This window comes from Xyrauchen texanus, chromosome 26, assembly GCF_025860055.1.
Source record: "Xyrauchen texanus isolate HMW12.3.18 chromosome 26, RBS_HiC_50CHRs, whole genome shotgun sequence".
In the NCBI taxonomy this organism is placed as follows: domain Eukaryota; kingdom Metazoa; phylum Chordata; class Actinopteri; order Cypriniformes; family Catostomidae; genus Xyrauchen; species Xyrauchen texanus.
The window spans coordinates 8,104,756-8,124,935 of record NC_068301.1 but is presented as its reverse complement, the minus strand read 5'-3'; the positions used below and the strand labels follow the sequence as shown (position 1 = coordinate 8,124,935).

Here is a 20,180-nt window from a genome sequence, read left to right as displayed (position 1 = left end):
CTGCAATATATCGGTCGACCACGATTTAAGACATTACATCATGATTTTCTGTAAAACTGCTTTGAAACGATGTGCATTGTGAAAAGCACTATACAAATAAAAATATCACAACTAGACTAAATACAGCAGGGCTATGATTAAAGATAGCAACATACCTTAATTTGTTGTAATTAATTTTAATTTTTTATTTATTGCATTATACGAAATGGGTCTGCTAAATGTATTCATGTAAACTTATTTATACAAAAGGTCAGACTTCCTTACTTTCATTAAATCACACACGATGCTGTTTGGAACATTCTAAAATCATGCTGCAATGACATCATCAGGTCCTGGCAAACTTATGCAGTCCATGCCAGCTCGAGTGCATGCTGTCATTCAATTAAAAGGGGGACTTTTTAAATAACGAGAAATTCTGAAGTTCAGTCCCATTTTATATGAACTACTATACACTTAAACATTTGATACAATGTACTTATTGTGTGCCTACTCTATCCCAACCCTTACCCTAAAACCTAACTCTAACCCCTAATCCAAACTTTAACCCTACCCGTATTTATACACGTACCTCAAGCTCAGAAGCAGCAAATGTGAATTTTGTGAACATTTTGCAGAACAACATGTAGTTACACAGTAAATACAATGTATTGTATGTATTTTAATGTTAGTACATAGTAGTTAAAGATACCTAATATAAAGTGTGACCTGAAATTGATTTAAAATTCTAAATTCAACTTTTCACTCAAATATAAACTGTATATGTCTAAAGATAATAAACATAGAAGCATTTTCACAAGTGGACCCAACTGCACAGTGTTACCAAATAAGAGTTTTACTTTGTTACATGGACACTCACTAATAATCGTTGTATCTCTTGAAGTAAGCCACTGATTAAAATGATTCCAATTTGATATTTACCACAATCCTTAGATGGCTGAGCAAACAAACTAGTCAAGTTACATGGTTATTGGCAGAACCTTGATGAAAAAAGTGATACTGCCATATTCAAATTACAACTGCAGTAGCTAAGATTGTTTTATTTGTGCTATTTTGTAGAATCTGTAAAGCACAATATGGGATGCATACTCTCCAAAGTTTGACTTATTAAAAGTTTTCAGCATTACGTGGGTTACACACAACAACAAAGTTGTTTGCTTTGGTTTATTTATTTTTTTATTTATTTATTTATTTATTTATATGTTGCAGTAGCTGAAAACAGAAAACATTTTCAAGAGTTTTAACCTTTTTTATTCACCCCTGGGAAAAAGAACAGAAGTTAGAAAAGTACCAGAAGAAGTAAACTTAAATTTTCCCATAAACCCTGGAAAAATCTTTGGCCATGTCTATCATAGCAGTTCAGGCTCATGTTTATTTACTGTAAACCTTGTTGTTTACTCTGGAAGATAATGAATCTTATGCTAAATATATTTACACCAGCATGGTAATATTTTACTAATCTATTTTCATTCTAAAAAGAGCTGACTTCTCTATTTTTACTCTTTTCTATTTGTTTGTCTAATTAATAAACAGATATAAACATTAAAAAAACACACAAGACATTTTCAGAAGTGTGGGGAGAACCATTGACTAGTATAAGCATTTATAGTCATACAGCTTCAAACGTGGTTCATCAACGGCACTATTCATTTTATATATTGCTTATAAGTACACAAATACAAATAATGCATTTTATGTAAATGCATATAAATAATAAATTATATAAATATAAATAGATTACACAACTAAATTTTGGTGTGGTCCACGGTGCAAATGAGTTCAGTTTGGACTATTTGTCCACTCTCAGTGAGTCAGCTTTTTACTGTACACTACTAATAGGTACAATGACCCCTTAAACAAAAAGGTCAGCTTCTATTGGTCCCTCCAACAAGTTCAAGCCACACTGTGTACTTAGTGAAAAAAAAGGTACAAAAACAGCAGCAGGCTTCACAGCTAACCTGACTCTGCCTGGTAGGTTCTGTGTGCGAAGTCACTCTTCAGTTTTACTGGCAAATCCAATAAACCAGGTGAGCAATCTTGTGCTTGGACACTTCTCCAGTGGCGGTAAATATTAATTTGCATATCAAATTGTGTTTACCAACATAGTTTGTTTGAACCTTTTTTATTTTGCCATTTTGTATGTCCTATATGTATGACATGTCCTAAAGTATGACATGCTATACTCATATAAAACTATTTTAAACTGCATGTTGCTAATTCTTTTATAATGCGTATGCAAGCAGCTTTAATGAAGTCATTGAGAAACGACGAGGAGTATTTTAACTTTTAAAAATGAATCAGTCACAAACTGCAGGGCACTTAAAAATGAATTAGTGAGATTAAAAACTTAAAGTGGTGAGCAGTGTAATGTACTGTATACACTTTTCCTTTTACAGTCATATAAATATAAACTTGAAATATTGATGTTAATTCAAAGAAAGCCCATGGACCCATTATGTGTCAACTACCTGAAAATACACAACCATGAATTAATAATCAAATGTCTGATATGTATGATGTCATACCAAAAAAGTATTACCATTGTCATTGTATAATTTAATTATTATAATCATTATCTTTACAGTAAAGGACCCATTTAAAGGGCTCATTATGGAAGGCATCACAGGACACATTGTGCAGCTAATGATATTGGGCATTTTGCTGGGGTAAGCTTCCTAATACCCATAATTGTACAACCTCTTTCACAGTATATTACATAACAAATTGCAGTTCTTTCTCATTTCATTTATAGTAAAATAAAATCCATTCTACTAAAAAGAAAATCTCTTATCCATTTTTAAAAAACATTTATCTCAGACTCACCAAATGTATCCATTTTGCTTTGTTTGCCTGGTGTTAGCATGAATAAATTAACCAATTATCTACTTTCATTATATTCATCCATTACAGATAAGCATGCCTAAGTGTTTTTTTCACTGTAACCTTTTTGTATCTTGTTGCTGGACAGATAAGGCTTTCAATGAACAGCCATACTTTGTCTGATGCTAATCGGATCTCTGTTTGGTAATTGGCAAAATGCATCCTTATTAATATCCTCACTTTAATGAATATTTTAGTATTTTGATTATAAAATAAGTATTCTATATCGAAGCAAGGACATGCATAGTAAAAATGTAAATCATATAAAACCCCTTAAACTGATGAATATATAGGCTATAAATACAAAAACATCATTTGGTGAATGCTCAGGGGTGTAAAGTAACGAATTACAAATACTCACGTTACTGTAATTGTTGCAACAGGTCTCAGCTCAGTCGAGAGTGGAGGCTCCACCCCCAGGCGGCCCAGCTAATACTTATGTGGACGCAGAGCTTTAAATGTTCTGAGCAGCTCTTTGTCTGCTTTGGTGGACAGCAGAAAGGGAACGCTGTCTCCAAACAGAGGTTTCGTACTGGGTTGTTTATGACATCGCATTGGCCTATCACACCCAGGACGTGCCCGCCCCCTTGCGGGTTCGAGCACACTCGACAAGAAGTGTGGCATCCTTGTGTGCACTGGACAACGGCACCTCCATAGTACACATATGGAGAGCAGCGTGATGGGCAACACCCAATACCTTTACGAGATTTTACAATCTCAGGGTTGAGTCGGTTGCATCCCGTGTTTTCTCAGGTCTGATCTGGTAGAAATTCAGCGGAGGAATTCCCTGACCTTGGGGAACTTGGGGAAACTCTGCTCATCATGTTTCCTTTATAAAGGACAGATCACCCAAAATATTACAATTCTTTAATTAACACACTACGGGTACTAAAAGTACTCTGTACTGGAATAGACGCTCCTCTGGATGGGCCCTTGTGTGGATTATTCCCCCTGTGTGTATTTTCTGTGGTACGGTCCCCCTACGGGTGGGACCCGCATCTCCCTTGGGCAGTCCCCGCTGCCCCCCGGTCGGCGTGTTTGTAGCAACTCCTCCCTCGCAGTAGGTAGGATCTACCACCGCGCCATTTCCACATGTGGCCTGAAAACCTATGTGATGTATTCTGCCACTCTTTACCTGCCCCCAGCCTGGGCAGGTGGCAATCTCTGCAGGGTCTTTTCCACCTGAAAGAAAAGGAGTTGGCAAAGAATGCCTTCCCCGATGCGTGTGATAGCGTTAAGATGGCCCCAGCCGCTTTGAATCTATGCTAGAAGCATAGAGAGAGAAGGCGCTGCTGGCGCATCCTGCTCCCATGCTTTGCACGTCGCTTTGTTCCCCCCTTCAGGGTGCCGGGAACCTTAAAGGTTTATGACAATTTTATGGGGTGTTGGGGGAAGGGTACGTGCAGTCTGATGCAGCCTGTCGCTTTGGCACGCAACTGCCTGCCCGCACCTGCATCAGCAGCGCACGTACACGGTTCAGAATATGGCGTGATTGAATTTGGACCCCTAGTGTTGCTTCTTCAACAAGTGAGCGTCAGACGGGGAACGTCTAGGTTCCCTGATGGGTTTGTCTTCCAGGCCACGACGCTGAACCGAGCCACTGTTATGGCCAAACCTTTTTTTTGGCTCCTCAGTGCAAAACCTGAATGGACAGAAGCATATTTCCCTCTCTTTATACCTGTATGTCTGGGGGAGGGACATGCAAATTCTGTCTGCCAATTTCTCATTGGCCTTTTCTCATGTTCAGAGATGCGCGAGGCTCTCAAGAGAGACCCCTAGTGTCGCTTCTTCGACAAAACGTCTCGTTCCCTCCATCAGGGAACAGAGGTTACAGCAGAAACCTAGATGATTTATGCTTACTAGATTTTGTGTGTCTATAACGTAGCCTGTAATTTAAATATCTATCACTGAGATTATTGGGCTGCTGTGAGAGATTAATGCAATGGTATCAATAGGGCTGGGTAATAAAATGATCTAGATGTTTATCATAAAAAATTGAGATGTCCTCAATCAAACTTTTGAGTAGTTTTCTATATTTAGCCTTTGTTTTATATCTAGAAAAGGCGTGTTCATTACATCAATCTCGATAGCATGAGCACCACTGGTTGGTTGATCTAGGTGAAATCTAATCTAATCTCCTCAAGTCTGTAGCTGCGTGTTGTTTGATTGACAGGTGGCTAATGTTTGAGCGCTAATGTGGTTCATGCCTAAATGATCAGTACAAATGAAGCACTTTATAATTCCGCCAATGCCCATCTTGATGAGGATTTAATTTAAACACAGTCATTTATGTCTAAAGTGAACTTAAACAGGGGACAAAAAACATATTTGAATATGACTTGAAGTGTAACCGAACTGAGCACTGTCTAGTAGGCTATGTCATATTAAGACTATTAATCAAACAACATTAACAAGGAAACGCAAAAAAACACACTACTTTTGGCTAAATAACTTGAGTAGCTTTAAAAGTATGAATGTAATAGAATAAAACAGTGACATTTTTAATAATAGTATTCTTTGAAAATATTGTTCGTTTTTAATAATACTGACCCTTGATGTAGAGAGTGTGTTAATTGGTATAATAAAATACCAAGAAAGTAGAGATGATAAAATTCATAATTATTATTAGCATATATAGAAAAGTATCAACATTTGCAGAGCAATAATTCAGCAGAAACAAACTTCAGAAAATTGTGCATCATGCATTAGAATGGGAACACAACTATTTCTGGGCTTAAAAGATATAATAACTAAATCAATGTGGAACATTGTATCTCAAAAGGTGGACAATGTGGCCAACCATATGCTTCTTAAAGAAATAATTTGCACAAAAATGAAAATGATCTCATCATTTACTCACCCTCATGCCATCTCAGATGTGTATGACTTTCTTTATTCAGAAGAACACAAATTAAGATTTTTAGAAGAATATTTCAGCTCCGCAGTTCCAGTCAATGTAAGTGAAGTGGTGCCAGCGTGTTGATGCTCCAAAAAGCACATAAAAGCAGCATAAAAGCTATACATACAACTCCAGTGTTTTAATGTAATAATTGATATGACAGGTGTTGGTGAGAAACAGATCAGTATTTAAGTCAATTTTGGCTAGAAATTCTTCTCTCTGCCGAGTAGGTGGTGAATTGCATGAAGAATGTGAATCAACAAAAGAAGAACAAAGTGAAAGTTAAAGTGGAGATTGACTGAGTAGGCTGGAGAATTAATTGTAAAAAAGGAATTAAATATTGATATGTTTGATCTCACCACATCTATCATATTTCTTCTGAAGACATGGATTACATCACTGGAGGCAAAAGGATTTGACTACATTTATGCTGATTTATGTGATATGTGGAGCTTCAATATTTTAGCACCGATTCACTTTTATTGTATTGACCAAAAGAGCTGAGATTCTTCTAAAAATCTTAATTTGTGTTCTGCAGAAGAAAGAAAGTCATACACATCCAGGATGGCATGAGGGTGAGTTAACGATGAGAGAATTTCCATTTTTAAGTGAATTATTCGTTTTTAAGCATGATGTAGCCCCTGTAACAAACAACTTTTCCCATGCCTGCTCTACCTCCTCTATTGTGCAGGACATGACGTGACAAGTGATCCTGCTTATTTACAATTTGTTTGCATTCCTTGCACATACAATATGCACAGTTTTATGCACAGCAATAACGCTCTGTTGGCATTAAGGTAAATTTAGACCCTACACATAAACTGATTTTAATGTAATTGTTTCATATATTACGATTTAAAATGGTGATCATGTATTGAAAATAACTTTTTAATTTCATTAATTTAATTTCATTTCTGTTATCATGTCTCCCTTTTATTTTTTGGAATCAGGTTCATGTAGTGTTTATCATAGATGAGTGATGTATTTTAAAAGTTGGCATACAGTGTACTCAATACTCACTACTCATGAGTACTTTTAAATGATCTACTCTTTTACTCTTACTTGAGTAGTTTTTAGGACAGCTACTCTACTCACACTTAATTTTTTGGGAAGTAACAGTACTTCTACTTGAGTATAATTTTCAGTACTTTTCCACCCCTGTGAATGCTTATATGTAGTGCTTTGTAACTGAGCTAAGACATTGTCACTGTTTATGGACTAATGCATGATTATAAATACAAGATGACATTATAGAAAAGAGGCATAAGAAGCATGCACATTATTGAATGTTTATTTTTATAACCATTTTGATTTTGATAGACAGTGTCCATAGAGAAAAGGGAAATAAGTCAGTTTGTATAATACTGGATTATTGGACATTTATGACAAGCGATATCTTATTTTCTCCTTTTGAGAATTAATGCTCATTTTTCATTAAAGTTATTGTTTACTTTAAAGTGTTTATATTGCAATACAATGTAGTAGATTATAGTAAAAGTGCATATTATGTTTCCCATCTGTTTGTGTACACAGCTGGGGGTGAAAATATTTCAAATAAGAGTCCCTGGTGTATTTCTGGCTTGTTTATGGTTAAAAGTCCAGCATTATGCACTATACCTTAATTTTTTTTCTGGTTCTTAAAGGGATTTTGGTTGCACAATAAATCGGAGATTTTATTACATTTGGACTTTCCTTACCCTTCACAGTAAGGAAAGTTTTAGAAAATGTTCTTATAAAGTAAACACATTAAATAAATCCATTTTAAAAACTATCAGCCAATTAATCGGTTACTGGCTTTCCCCACCACCTTAGTTATCGGTATCTGCAAAATCCAATATAAGTGGACCTCTACCATACAGTCTACACGTTATGTGCTGATGATGAAATTTGTGTCACACACATAGTAAACCAAAGTAAAAAAGACAGTGCTATTTGCCTGATGAAAATGTTGAAATATTACTGACTTGCAAGATCTGGAATTTGCGCCATGCAAATTGGGTTCAGCAGAAATGTTTTTGAGATGTTTGAGGAGTTACCCGATTTGAAATATTCCTTAAAGGGTTAGTTCACCCAAAAATGAAAATTCGCATTATTTGCTCACCCTCATTCCATCTAAGATGTGAATGAATTTCTGCAGAACACAATCAAAGATTTTTAGGCCTTTGTAGCTCCAAAAGTAGACAAAGTCAGCATAAACATAATTCATCAGACTCCTGTGGTTTAATCAAGGTCTTCTTTAACAATCCATTTGGTTCTGGTGAGAGAAAAATCAAAAAGTAACTCCTTTTTCACTGTGCTTCTTGACAGCAGTCTTCTTTGCAATCATGATTTCAAGTTTGATCACACTTCCTGTTCTGACCTTGGTAAAAGTTTTTTTAAAGTGAAATCTAGTGGTCAGAGTGAATTTGCAGTCTTAATTAAGTGTGTGCATTTAGAGTTGCAGTAGTTCAGTGTTGCATCAGAAATTACACAGAAAGCAGCATTTTCCTGCCATGCTGATTGATGTTACAAAACGCTTTGAAAACATATGCCTCTTAGTATTTCGTTAAGTATAATTTTATTGTAATAAATCAAATTTAAATTTAAGGTAACATATGTTTAAATGTATTTCTGGGAAGATATAATTGAAAAGTTGATTGTTGGCCTGTTTATATAGAAATACTCATGTCTGAATTCATTATAATCTTAATGTAGTAATTGAATTATGATACACAAGACATATTATTTGACATTTTCTTTATTTTTATGTTCAGTATATAGTGCTTCCTTCAAGTAAATCAATGTAAACTTAAAGCCAGGCATTTGAGTCTTTCTTGAAGGAACCTGTTAGCTATCTGCCAAGCTAGTCAGGCTCAAGCACTGCAGTACTCATCCTAGTATGTGCAAAATAGTAAAAGGCATGTCTTCAGACAGCGTCCTGGATTCAGCAGGACGCGCAGATGATTAATCATCAACAATCGCAAGTTCAACATGAGAAAAATAGTCACAATGATGCAATCTGGTGATGAAAAAGATATGGATGAGCAGTTAGAAACAAGATCACGTTTTTCCAATACCTCACGTTCATGCCAGCTTTCATCAGCTAGTTAAATGGCAATCAGAGCACATGCAAGACCAGAAGCAACACGGGCACAACTTCTTGAAAGAAGAAGCATACATTGAGGAAGATGCAGCTAGAAAGAAAGCTGAGATTAAAGCAAATTTACACACACTGAAGCTAGAGAGAGCAGCAGCTGCTGCTATTGCCAAAGCAGAAGTGTTTGTGGCAGCCGCTAATGAGCAGCTTGGAGAGATAGACCGCAAAATTTCGCTACAGAACCTAGCTCAATTTTCCAGTGAAAGTGTTATATCTCCTGTCACACAACACTTAGTCACATATCCTCCACAAGACTCAAAGCCACTTAATCTCTCATGTCCACCAGTGCATCAACAAAACAGGGACAGTGGTGGGACAGCAAGAAGCTACATGAGAAGGAGTGAAACACAGTCAAGTGAAATCAATGACTACGAGTTAATTGGATTACATGCTCAACACCATGGAAAGCAAAGCACTAACTGGAAATCTCTGAGCAATCCTCTTGCTAAAATCTTTCCAAGAGAACCCTACCGCTATAGTGAACAGACACAAGGCCTAAGATATGATCATCACGATTGCCAACCCAGTCAGCAGCAAGACTTTGCAAAATAATTAATTCGGTTTGATAGGGTGAGCTCTGGCTTATCTGGAGTTCGATTTTCTCTGTAAGTTGCTTGGGTATTATCATCTGAACAAGCTAGCAGAATCAGAGCAGTACACATTCACAATGCTGGGGCTGGCCTTAAAATGGTATGGCAAAGATTAGAAGACATTTACGGTTCAGATTAAGTAGTAGAAAATGCTTTGCTCAAAAAGGTTGAACAATTTCCAAGAATATCAAACAGAGATAACCTGAAACTGAGAGAACTTGTTAGAACTTGAAGCAGCAAAGTTTGAGTGAGGTCTACAGGAATGACAATAACTTTTGGGTAGCACCATTGCCCATCAGACCAAATAGGCCTCACTTACCTAATAACAGATGCCAAGCAGCCAAACACCTTGCATCCCTCTGCCATACTCTGGAAAGAAAACCAGATATGAAAGAGTATCTTTTTTTTGAGCAAATTTTTATTCTGTAGCCTCTTTCTACTGTGTTCAGAACCCACATAGAAATGCCTGGCAGAAATTTCCACGCTGCCAGGTTCTCTGAGATGGGTATCAATTTCAACACTTCCTGTTGAGGGGATGTCAAGTGTTCCGCGTCCTGGATAAGGGCAGGAAGCAACGGTACACCCAACACTTTGTTGGAAGCCTCTGTCACCCGAAACACCAAAGGCGGCAGGAGTGAAGAGGTTTCGTGAGGTATGGGGGGGCTGAAGTGGATGGTACACGCGCCCCGTCCCGAGAGGAACCACCCCCACAAGGCTGGGTACAAGACTGTCAGGGTTTCTTTCTTTTAGAAATCACGACCCTGAGGTCCTGCTTCGGGGGCTGCTGAGGGCAACGAGCCTGTCCCCAGTCTTTACGAGGGGGAGCACGACTCACCACGCTCTGCCTAGCAGAGTCGGGGCGGGACTGGGTGGACGACGGCCCTGCCCCCCTGAGTGCGGCGAGGAAAAAAACTGCCCGAAGGCGTCCTCATGGCTTTTCGCCTCCTGGAATCTGGAGATAACCGTATTCATGGCATCTCCAAAGAGACCGCAAGGCAAAACCGGGGCATCGAGTGGGAAAACTCTGTCCTTATCCTTGATGCCCGAAAGGTTAAGCCATAAATGCCTCCCCATGCTGACTAAAGCGGACATAGACCGACCAATGGCACGGGCTGTCTTCTTGGTCGCACGGAGAGATAAATCTGTGGCCCGACGAAGTTCAGAAAAGGCTTCTTCGTCGAGCGTTGCACCCGGACTCAGGTCTTTCAGTAGGTCAGCCTGGTACGCCTGTAACACGGACATGGTGTGCAACGCAGCACCAGCCTGACCTGCTGCTTGATAAGCCCTCCCCACTAGCATGGAGGTAGTCCTGCATGGCTTAGTGGGGAGAGCGGGTTTCTTGAGTGATGATGCCGAACCCGGTGAGAGATAGCCCGCAAGTGTCTCTTCTACCGGTGGCATCATTGAAACCCCCGTGTCTCAGCACCCACGATAGTCGAGTATAAAGACTTCGAGGGTACGTGAACACGGGAAGTATTTGGGTTCCTCCATGAGTGAGAAAGCTCGTCATGGAGGTCATCAAAGAAAGGAAGGGACTAACATAGCGTTCTCTTTTTTTTATTATTATATATATTTATTTTTTTGGCCACCAGACAGAAATCTGTCTTATAGTTTGGAGCATTTGGGGGGGGTCTCTTGTTCAGTCTGGCCACACCCCGAGTAACCACCTCGAGTAATTTCTCGTTTCAGCGCCCCCCTCGTGAAACGAAGAGGTGCCGAGGCACGCTTCAGCTTACGAGAAGGATCAGCTGGATCTGGAGAGAGAGCGAGAGATAGGGACGGACCCGTCTCTCGCTCCTCAGCCAGATATATGTGAGAGCCCCACGATGAAAGACTTCCGGAAGTAAGCGAGGCGAGCGCGAAGCATTTCGTCCGAAAGTAGGTCGCAATGCACGCACTCGCCCTGCCCCAACGCGAGAGCAGCATGCTCTTCCCCCAAACAAACAAAACCAAATTGATGCGTGTCCCTGACATTCATAGAACTTTGACAGGGAAACACGCATCGTTTGCTTTGCTTCTCCAACATTTTCCACCTTTTTCTTTTCTATTTATATATATATATATATATATATATATATATATATATATATATATATATATATACTGTATATATATAGAAAAAGGGAAAGGAGAAAAGGTTCATTGCGCACTGCCTAACAAATTCTAAATCCTAGCAGAGGAAAGAAAGTTTCTGACAGGCTTGTGAGACACACTGCACAGTATGCTCTGAAGAAAACAGATCTGATGACACGCTGGTGATGCGTCTATTTATAGCCTGGCCACAGGTGCATCTAATGATCTCACCAGCCGAGGCTATAAATTCCGGTCAATGTTCATTGACGTGTCACACACATATTCACAGCTGGTCACAATGCAGGATTGTTCCCAAAAGTGCTTAGCAAAGCGCAGCATCATAGTGAAGCTTTTTGTAAAGGGAACAAAAGTACTAGTGGATTCAAACATCAGATTGCACAAAATAGCCTCCAACGGTAAAGTGGTTTTGGAAACATTCTCTCCTGAAGACTTGGCCAAAGATCTAAAAGACCTTGAGTTGCCATCAGACCCCTTATCTATGCAATGAAGTTTGGGACTTATGTGGAACCTGCAAACTGACACGTTCACCTATTATGTGTCAAGAGAAGAAAAGCCGTTTCTCAGAAGAGGCATTCTCTCAATGGTCTTTATGACCATTTGGGATTCTTAGCACCTTTAAAAATACAGGGCAAGGCTTTAATCAAAAACATTTCCAATAATCAATTTGAGTGGGATTCTCCTATACCAGCTGAAAGAGAGGCACAGTGGAGGACATGGCTTAATTCCCTTCTCGAACATGAGCAGCTACAGACTGAAAAGCTGTACATTTCGGTTTCCCTGCACTCTACACATTGCAGAGAACTTTGTGTCTTTTCAGATGCATCTTCTATGGCCATATCAGCTGTAGCTTACATTAGAACAGTTGACACAGAGGAGCACAGCTATGTTGGGTTCCTTCTGGGAAAATTCAAGTTAGTCCCTCGTACTCCTCAGACTGTTCCACGTCTTGAGCTCTGTTCTGCGGTTCTGGTGGTTGAAATGACAGACTTGATAACAAGTGAATTGGACATTGAAATACAAAGAGTAAAATTCTACACAGACAGTATAATTGTGTTTGGTTACATCCACAACACAAGCAGATGATTTTACATGTATGTTGCCAACAGAGTTGCTCGCTTAAGAAAGTCCACTCACCCAAATCAATGGCAATTTGTCAGTACAGACTATAATCCTGCAGACCATGAAACACGTCCCATATCGGTAGAGCTATTGAAACATAAAAACTGGTTTACAGGCCCTGAGTTCTTGTACAAAGATGGCCTAGACAACACATTCCAGTCAGAGACCTATGAACTCTTTGAGTCAGACACAGATACAGAAGTACGGCCATCTGTGTCAGATTTAATTACCAAAACTTCTGAATAGGAAATTAACTCACAGTGGTTTACATGCTTCTCCAGCTGGAAAGTACTCACCCGAGCCATGGCCATGCAGTCTTGTATGTAAAGCCAGATCTTGTTCTGGATCTGCAATACAGATAAATTAACACAAGCAAGAATTGTAGCTATCAAAAGTGTACAAAAAGAAATGTTTGCAGCAGAATTAAAGTGTCTTGTCAGAGATGAAGTGGTGCACAAGCGGAGTGTGTTACGAAAGTTGAACCCCTTCTTGGACCAAGATGACGTAATAAGGAGGAAGTTCATTGTCAGATGAAATATGTTGGGAAGAGAAACACCCCATCATTATTCCCAAAAATAATCACATTGCTACTTTACTTGTCAGGAACTATCACAAACAAGTTGTACATCAGGGTAGGCATTTCATAGGAGGTGCTCTTTGATCAGCTGCACTGTGGATAACTTGAAGCAAAAGTCTAGTATCAAGCATCTTACACCACTGTGTAACCTGCAAAAAAAAAAGACTGTCCCATGAAGTCCAGTTACATTCATGTCGAAAGTCATGGCCATAATGAACAAGAAAAGGACCTCTGGTCCCTGTCTCCTCTGAACCAGACATGCCAAATGTTCTCTCTCCTGCTGCACTTTAACTCAAATGTCAGAACCAGTTTCTTCACCAAAGGAGAGTATGGTCTTAAAGTTCTCTACAAAAAACAATGGAGGCAAGTAAAAAGTCTTTCTGATGTCTTTGGAAGCGTTGGCAACAAGAATACTTGACGACACTTCAGCCAAGAAGGAAGTAGCTGGTGACCAAGCCAAACATGCAAAGCGGAGATGTTGTGCTTCTGAAAGATACACTACTTAAAAGAAATGAATGGCCTACTGGAGTTGTGGTAAACACCATCCCTAGTCAAGATAACAGAGTTTGCAAGGTGGAGGTAAAAGTTATCAAACAAGGCACAGAAAGCAGCATTTTCCTGCCATGCTGATTGATGTTACAAAAGGCTTTGAAAACATATGCCTGTGAGTATTTAGTTAAGTATTCTTTTATTGTAATAGATCAAAATGTAATTTAAGGAAACATCTGTGTAATTGCAGTTCTGGGAAAATTGAAAAGTTGATTGTTGGCCTGTTTATATAGAAATACCCATGTCTGAATTCATTATAATCTGAATGTAGTAACTGAGTTATGATACACGATACATATTATTCGATATTTTCTTTATTTGTATGTTCATTTTATAGTGCTTCCTTCAAGTAAATCAATTTCAACTTAAAGCCAGGCATTTGAGTCTTTCTTGAAGGAACCTGTTAGCTATCTGCCGAGCTAGTCAGGCTCAAGCACTGCAGTACTCATCCTAGTAGGGGCAGAATACTTCCTATAGCGCCATCTAGCGCTGCGCGCCTGCGTCAAGCACTTGGTAGTATAATCAAGCTTTAAATCATGGTCATGCCTAGAGACTGAAATGGGAAGATGTACAGTGAAAAAGGAGTTACATTTTGACTTCTTCTCACTCAAAACCAACTGGATCGTTTAAGAAGACATTGATTAAACCGCTGGAGTTGTATGGATTACTTTTTTGCTGACTTTTCTTCCTTTTGGAGCTTCAAAGGCCTGATCACCATACACTTGCATTGTATGGACCTACAGAGCTGAGATGTTCTTCTAAAAATCTTTGTTTGTGTTGAAAAAAGAAAGTCACACACATCTGGGATGGCATAAGGTTAAGTAAACGGTATGAGAATGAACATTTTTGGGTGAACTATCCCTTTAAAAAATCTGAGAAAACTCAGAAAGTGAGTGCAAATAATTTCACAATTCATACTTAGTGAATTCCCCCATAGTGTGGCCAGCCCAGGACATGGGGCAATCCAGACCCCTGACTATGATGACACCTCCACACCTGAGATCCTAAACCCATCTTGGATGGCCACCATCCCTGACGTCTACTCTCTGTCAGATGTGACAATGCCTGGCACCCACAACACCATGGCTCTGTACGGTGGCACACTGGCTGAGTGTAACTCCTGGTACCTTGCCCAACAACTGCGTGCTGGAATTCGCTTTCTGGATGTTCGTGTCCGTCACGTGAGAGGCAAATTGACCATCCACCATGGAATCTCGTATCAGTATGCTCATTTTGGGGATGTGTTGATGGACATTGTGGCTTTCCTAAAGGATTATCCTACTGAAACGGTGTTGATGAGACTTAAGGAAGAGTTGAGTAACACAAACGATATCTATGGGGCAGTAGTGCGATACATTAATGAGTATGCACACTGGGACCTGCTGTGGCACAGCCGTGAGATGCCCACTATGGGAGAGGCACGAGGAAAGTTGATTGTGCTGCAAGACTTTACTGGCCCTGAGATTGGAATGCTCTACAATTCATTGGACATTGCCGATGACTGGCAGGTAAGGACAGATCTTCAAGAAAGTCTTCTATACTTCAGGTTCTGATGGATTTGTGAAATCTGGTAACTTTTGGCCCTGTGGACTTAATAAAGTCCTTGTAAAAAACACTTTTCACACTTGCCACTAACAATGTCCAAAATTGGATTTACAGTACATGCATTACATGAGAATTTAGTTAGTGTGTGTGTGTGAGCATGTATTTATCACTTTGTGGGGACCAAATGTCGCCATAAGGATAGTAAAACCCGAAATGTTTGACCTTGTGGGGACATTTTGTCGGTCCCCATGAGGAAAACAGCTTATAAATCATACTAAATTATGTTTTTTGAAAATGTAAAAATGCAGAAAGTTTTCTGTGAGGGTTAGGTTTAGGGGTAGGGTTAGGTTTAGGGGATAGAATATAAAGTTTGTACAGTATAAAAACCATTATGTCTATGGAAAGTCCCCATAAAACATGGAAACACAACATGTGTGTGTGTGTGTGTGTGTGTGTGTGTGTGTGTGTGTGTGTGTGTGTGTGTGTGTGTGTGTGTGTGTGTGTGTGTGTGAGTGTGTGTGTGTGTGTGTGTACACTCACTTAACTCCCTCCTGGGGGATTATCCCAGTAGTAAGTCACTTTGGATAAAAGCATCTGCCAAATGCATAAATGTAAATGCAATTGTTGAAAGAAACATCCAGGTAAAGAGTTATCTGAAGTTACAAAACAGTCATTTGAATCATTTGACAGAGTGACTAAGAATACACTTTTGAGACTATTTGTATTTAGCTTCCAGAATCGAATTAATCTTCATCGTCAGCTGTCTTTAAAAGTCCATCAGAGAATGTTTGTGATCCCTTACCACATTATTAAATGGAACTGATAAAAGCCTCACTTATTCTTGCCCCAGGTGTCCTCTCTGCAGTCAGAGGATGTGGAGAAGAAATGGAGAAGTGTCTACAATCATCTGGAGGCAGCTGCAGTTAGTAACAAAGGCCGTATGTTCCTAACCTACAGCAGTGGTGCCAGCATCCTGGCACACCCTAACGCCCTGGCCAAGCTCATAAACCCACGCCTGCATGAATATCTGACAGGCTACACTTTTCAAAACAAGCAGTTCGGTATTGTAACAATGGACTTTCCTGGTGCAAAGTTAGTGCAAACTATTATTGGCTTCAATTAAAGAGAGACAATGACAGGAAGTCAGAACCAATATGACTAAAAAAACTGGGCAAAATAATAATAATGTTTAAAAATAAAAATAATCAAAAATATAAAATTACACAAATTCCAGGTATATAATATTGTGACTCAAATTACCCCTATTTGTGAAATTTCTGAGCTTGGTGGCAAATTTGAGAATATCGCTTACTGTAATAAAGCACTTAGACAAATTTCTGCAATAACACCATGTCATGACAACATTTTAAATAAACATGTTCTCCAGTCTCTCCATCAGGACTTTAATTAGACAGCTTATTTTTAAAAACGTCTGCATCACAGCACTGAAAATAGAGCATGCTGTCCACCTTAAAATTGTTAAAGGAACAAATCTGAAATAATTAATTTCTCTCACCTCTCTTTTGTATACTTTCTTTCTCACTAAATTAGATATTAGGAAGAATGTTAGCCTGATGGCGTGGTCACACATACCTTCTCACTGCAAAATTCCGTTGGAGAAATACAGTAGCCTCAATGGGAATCTGTGCGAGTTCTGGTGGCGAAGAATTTCCTGTCGCAAATTTCATGTGGAGTTCAAGTTTAGTCTACTTCAATAGGTCAAAATCACCATGTTGACCTATTGACCCTTTTCACATTTACGTGTGTGCAAAGTGGAAGTCGTCATAGTTGGGTAAACTATAGCGGAAATCAGGAACAATAGTAATAACCAGTTCCACTACAATGTTCCCATTTGCACAAATTCTAAAAGAAAACATTAGAATTTTTGTTTCCATGAATTTCAGAAAGATGCTGAACTTTGTACGGGCTTGGTGGGTTCAGGCAATTAAACGCGAAGAAGATAACTTTGTTATTAAATGAGGAAGCACTTTTTTGTGTGGAAAATATTTTCAAGATGAGTACTTACAGCAGTCACTCACATGTGGAATTGTGAAATGCTTGAGCTGTACCGTCACAGATTCATTGAAATGAATACACATCACAACCAGATTTGTAGATTGTTCCTTTAATACATAAATATGTGCCTGCTGATATAATGCGCAACCTCTCAATAATAATTTATTTTATTGACTTACCTTTGTATTTGTGCAGATAACCCTTGAATAACAACTTGTAACCTTTGTTGCGTTTAGATTTAACCATTGATGGACGATGCCGTCAATGTTTATCCAATCCAATTTGTTCTCAAACGCTGACGTATGAAAAGAGTCCATAGGAAGACACTTGGTTTGGCAGTGATGAATCCTGCACAGCTACACTGAATATTCACAATGGGCAAGGATATCATTATAGCCATGAGTTTTTTTTTTAGCTAAAGTCTCAAGGAGTATAAAGCGCATCAATAAAGAAGGCTGCTTGACAATTATGTTTTTGCTGGTTTCACACATGCTCAGCGCCCCCCGAATTTTGCCACGAGAAGGTATGTGTGACGCGCCTTTAGTCACCATTAACTTTGATTGTATAGAAAAAGATGCATTGAACATGAACGGTGACTGAGGCTGACATTCTGTCTAATATCTCCTTTTGTGTTCAATGGAAAGAAAGACATACAGGTTTGCAACAATATGAGAGTGATTAAATTATGACAGAATTTTCATTTTGGGTGAACTACCCCTTTAAGGATGGTCATGAGTTAATGCCAGGTGGAACATAGTGTTGGTTTTTGGTAGTATTATATAGGTTTCAGATGTTATCAACCGATTCTTGCTACACTTACACTAAGAGTTTTGTTGTCCATGCACTTCTGTCACACAGCTCTCTATTTAAAGAAGTAGTACACATTTTTAAATTAAATCTCTGGCATAGCGGTAGAGTGATGTTGTTTGTCCCGATGCTTATCCTAAAGGCAAGGTCTGCAACACTGAGTTATCTGTGCGAGCTGATATATAACAATAACGTCATGGTTACTGTTGTAACCTTCATTCCCTGATGGAGGGAATGAGACATTGTGTCGAATGTAGTGACACAAGGGGTCTATCTTGAGAGCCTAGCATGCCTCTAGCTACTGTGTGCTAGAAGCAACTGTATCGGCCACGGTAACCCTCCCCAATGCCCCAAAAAAGTTTTATATACAGTTCTTAGGTTCCCAGCACCCCTGAGTGGGGAACAAGCGACATGACAATCATGGGAGCAAGCCAGCCAGCCGCGGCCTTTTCTCTCTCAGTGTTTCTCATCATAGAGCATAAAGCAATAGCTTAGTGGCTAACCTGGGAGAGAGAGTGCACTGGATCACTTTGGCAAAGGGCGCTAGGTGCAAGCGGAAACACCTGACCGAACTGCGCATCTCTGCGTGTCTTCAGATCGCTGTGTGCCAGCGCGTCTTTCCCAAGAGGAGCCTCTGTTAGGGATTACCAGAGCGGGCAGCGGGCAGTCTTGGGAGGCAAAAAGATATATCTGTGCCATGCAGAACTGGCCCCAAATCAGCTGGACCACCTGGGGGTGGAGCCTCCAATCTCCATTGAGCGAGACCTGTCGCGACAGCGCATCAGCTGCCATGTTGAGGTTGCCCTGGATATGAGTGGCATGCAGTGACCTGAGTACCTGTTGACTCCAAAGGAGGAGATGGTGGGCGAGTTGTGACATATGACGAGAGTGCACACCACCTTGGCTATTTATGTACGCTACTGTCGCGGTGCTGTCTGAATGGATCAAGACATGCTTGCCCTGGATCAGCTGGAGAAATCTCCGCAGGGCAAGGAATACAGCCAGGAGCCAGCAGCTGCGTGCCTGTTGCACACGGTGTCCCAACCCAGTTGAGATGCGTCTGTGGTGACCATGACATGTCTGGACACCTGCTGTCGGGGGACTCCAGTCCGCAGAAAACAGAGGTCTTTTCAAGGGTTGAAAATTTGACGGCAGGAAGGGGTGATTATCACGCGGTATGTGATGGGATAGCGATCACACTTAAGCAGCGTTTGTGGATGGTTCATGTACTTACTGCAAGAATATGACCATGGCAACGTTGCAGTCGCGGCTTTCATTTCTCAAAGTGAATGTCACTTCAGCTGCACCCCCCGCGTCGCTCCTTCTTCCCACGGGATTGAGGATGACCTCTCAGGGGGCTCAAGGGAGAATGCAGGCTGGCCGTGAGGCAGCTGAAGTGGCATTCACTTTGAGAAATGAAAGCCACGACTGCAACGTTGCCATGGTCATATTCTTGCAGTGAGAACATGAACCATCCACAAACCCTGCCTCAGTGTGATCACTACCCAGGCGCACGAGGCAGTATCTATGACCGTCAGTTTTGGAGAGATATCGACTGCATCCAGGAACTACACAGAGGCGGAAGGGCATCTTTAAACAGACGTGTCCTGAAAAGGACACTCAACGCCTGCTGTGTATTGCTCTTTTGTGAGTGAAAATAAACTTAGACGGAAAATACACTCTTTTAGAAGTATGCACCCTTTCAACAGAAGCGATGTCGAAGCACCCAGGGGCGTGGACTGCACAGCGTGCAGGGAAGGAGAAAGCCGCTGGTAACGTGCCATAGATCCAATAGCAATGCTCTGCTTATAGAGGTGAGTGGAACAGTAGTGAGATCCAGCTTGCTGCTGCACAACCGTTCGGCTCCGAATAAAAAATCTGACTGACAGACGCACGTCCGCTTCCCTTTATACCCATATGTTCGGGGGCGGGACATGCAAATTCTGTTTGCCAATTTCTCGTTGGCCTTTT

The 20,180-nt window shown here is 40.1% G+C and overlaps 1 protein-coding gene across 1 annotated transcript; it reads left to right on the top strand.

The window, feature by feature from the left end:
- Positions 1–1,894: 1,894 nt before the first annotated feature.
- Positions 1,895–16,806, top strand: si:dkey-266f7.9 (uncharacterized protein LOC100006223 homolog). The gene is made up of 4 exons (XM_052093398.1): positions 1,895–2,024; positions 2,582–2,663; positions 14,779–15,349; positions 16,237–16,806. The coding sequence occupies exons 2-4, from the start codon at positions 2,608–2,610 to the stop codon at positions 16,507–16,509; spliced, it is 900 nt and encodes a 299-aa protein (XP_051949358.1). The 5' UTR covers positions 1,895–2,024; positions 2,582–2,607; the 3' UTR covers positions 16,510–16,806.
- The last annotated feature ends 3,374 nt before the right edge of the window (positions 16,807–20,180 follow it).

Bases quoted from the DNA above. Each gene is read 5' to 3' on its own strand.
- si:dkey-266f7.9 (XM_052093398.1), top strand. From the start codon at position 2,608: ATGGAAGGCATCACAGGACACATTGTGCAGCTAATGATATTGGGCATT. The intron at 2,664-14,778 runs GTAAGCTTCCTA...ATTCCCCCATAG, and splicing joins ATATTGGGCATTTTGCTGGG to TGTGGCCAGCCCAGGACATG. The intron at 15,350-16,236 runs GTAAGGACAGAT...TTCTTGCCCCAG, and splicing joins ACATTGCCGATGACTGGCAG to GTGTCCTCTCTGCAGTCAGA.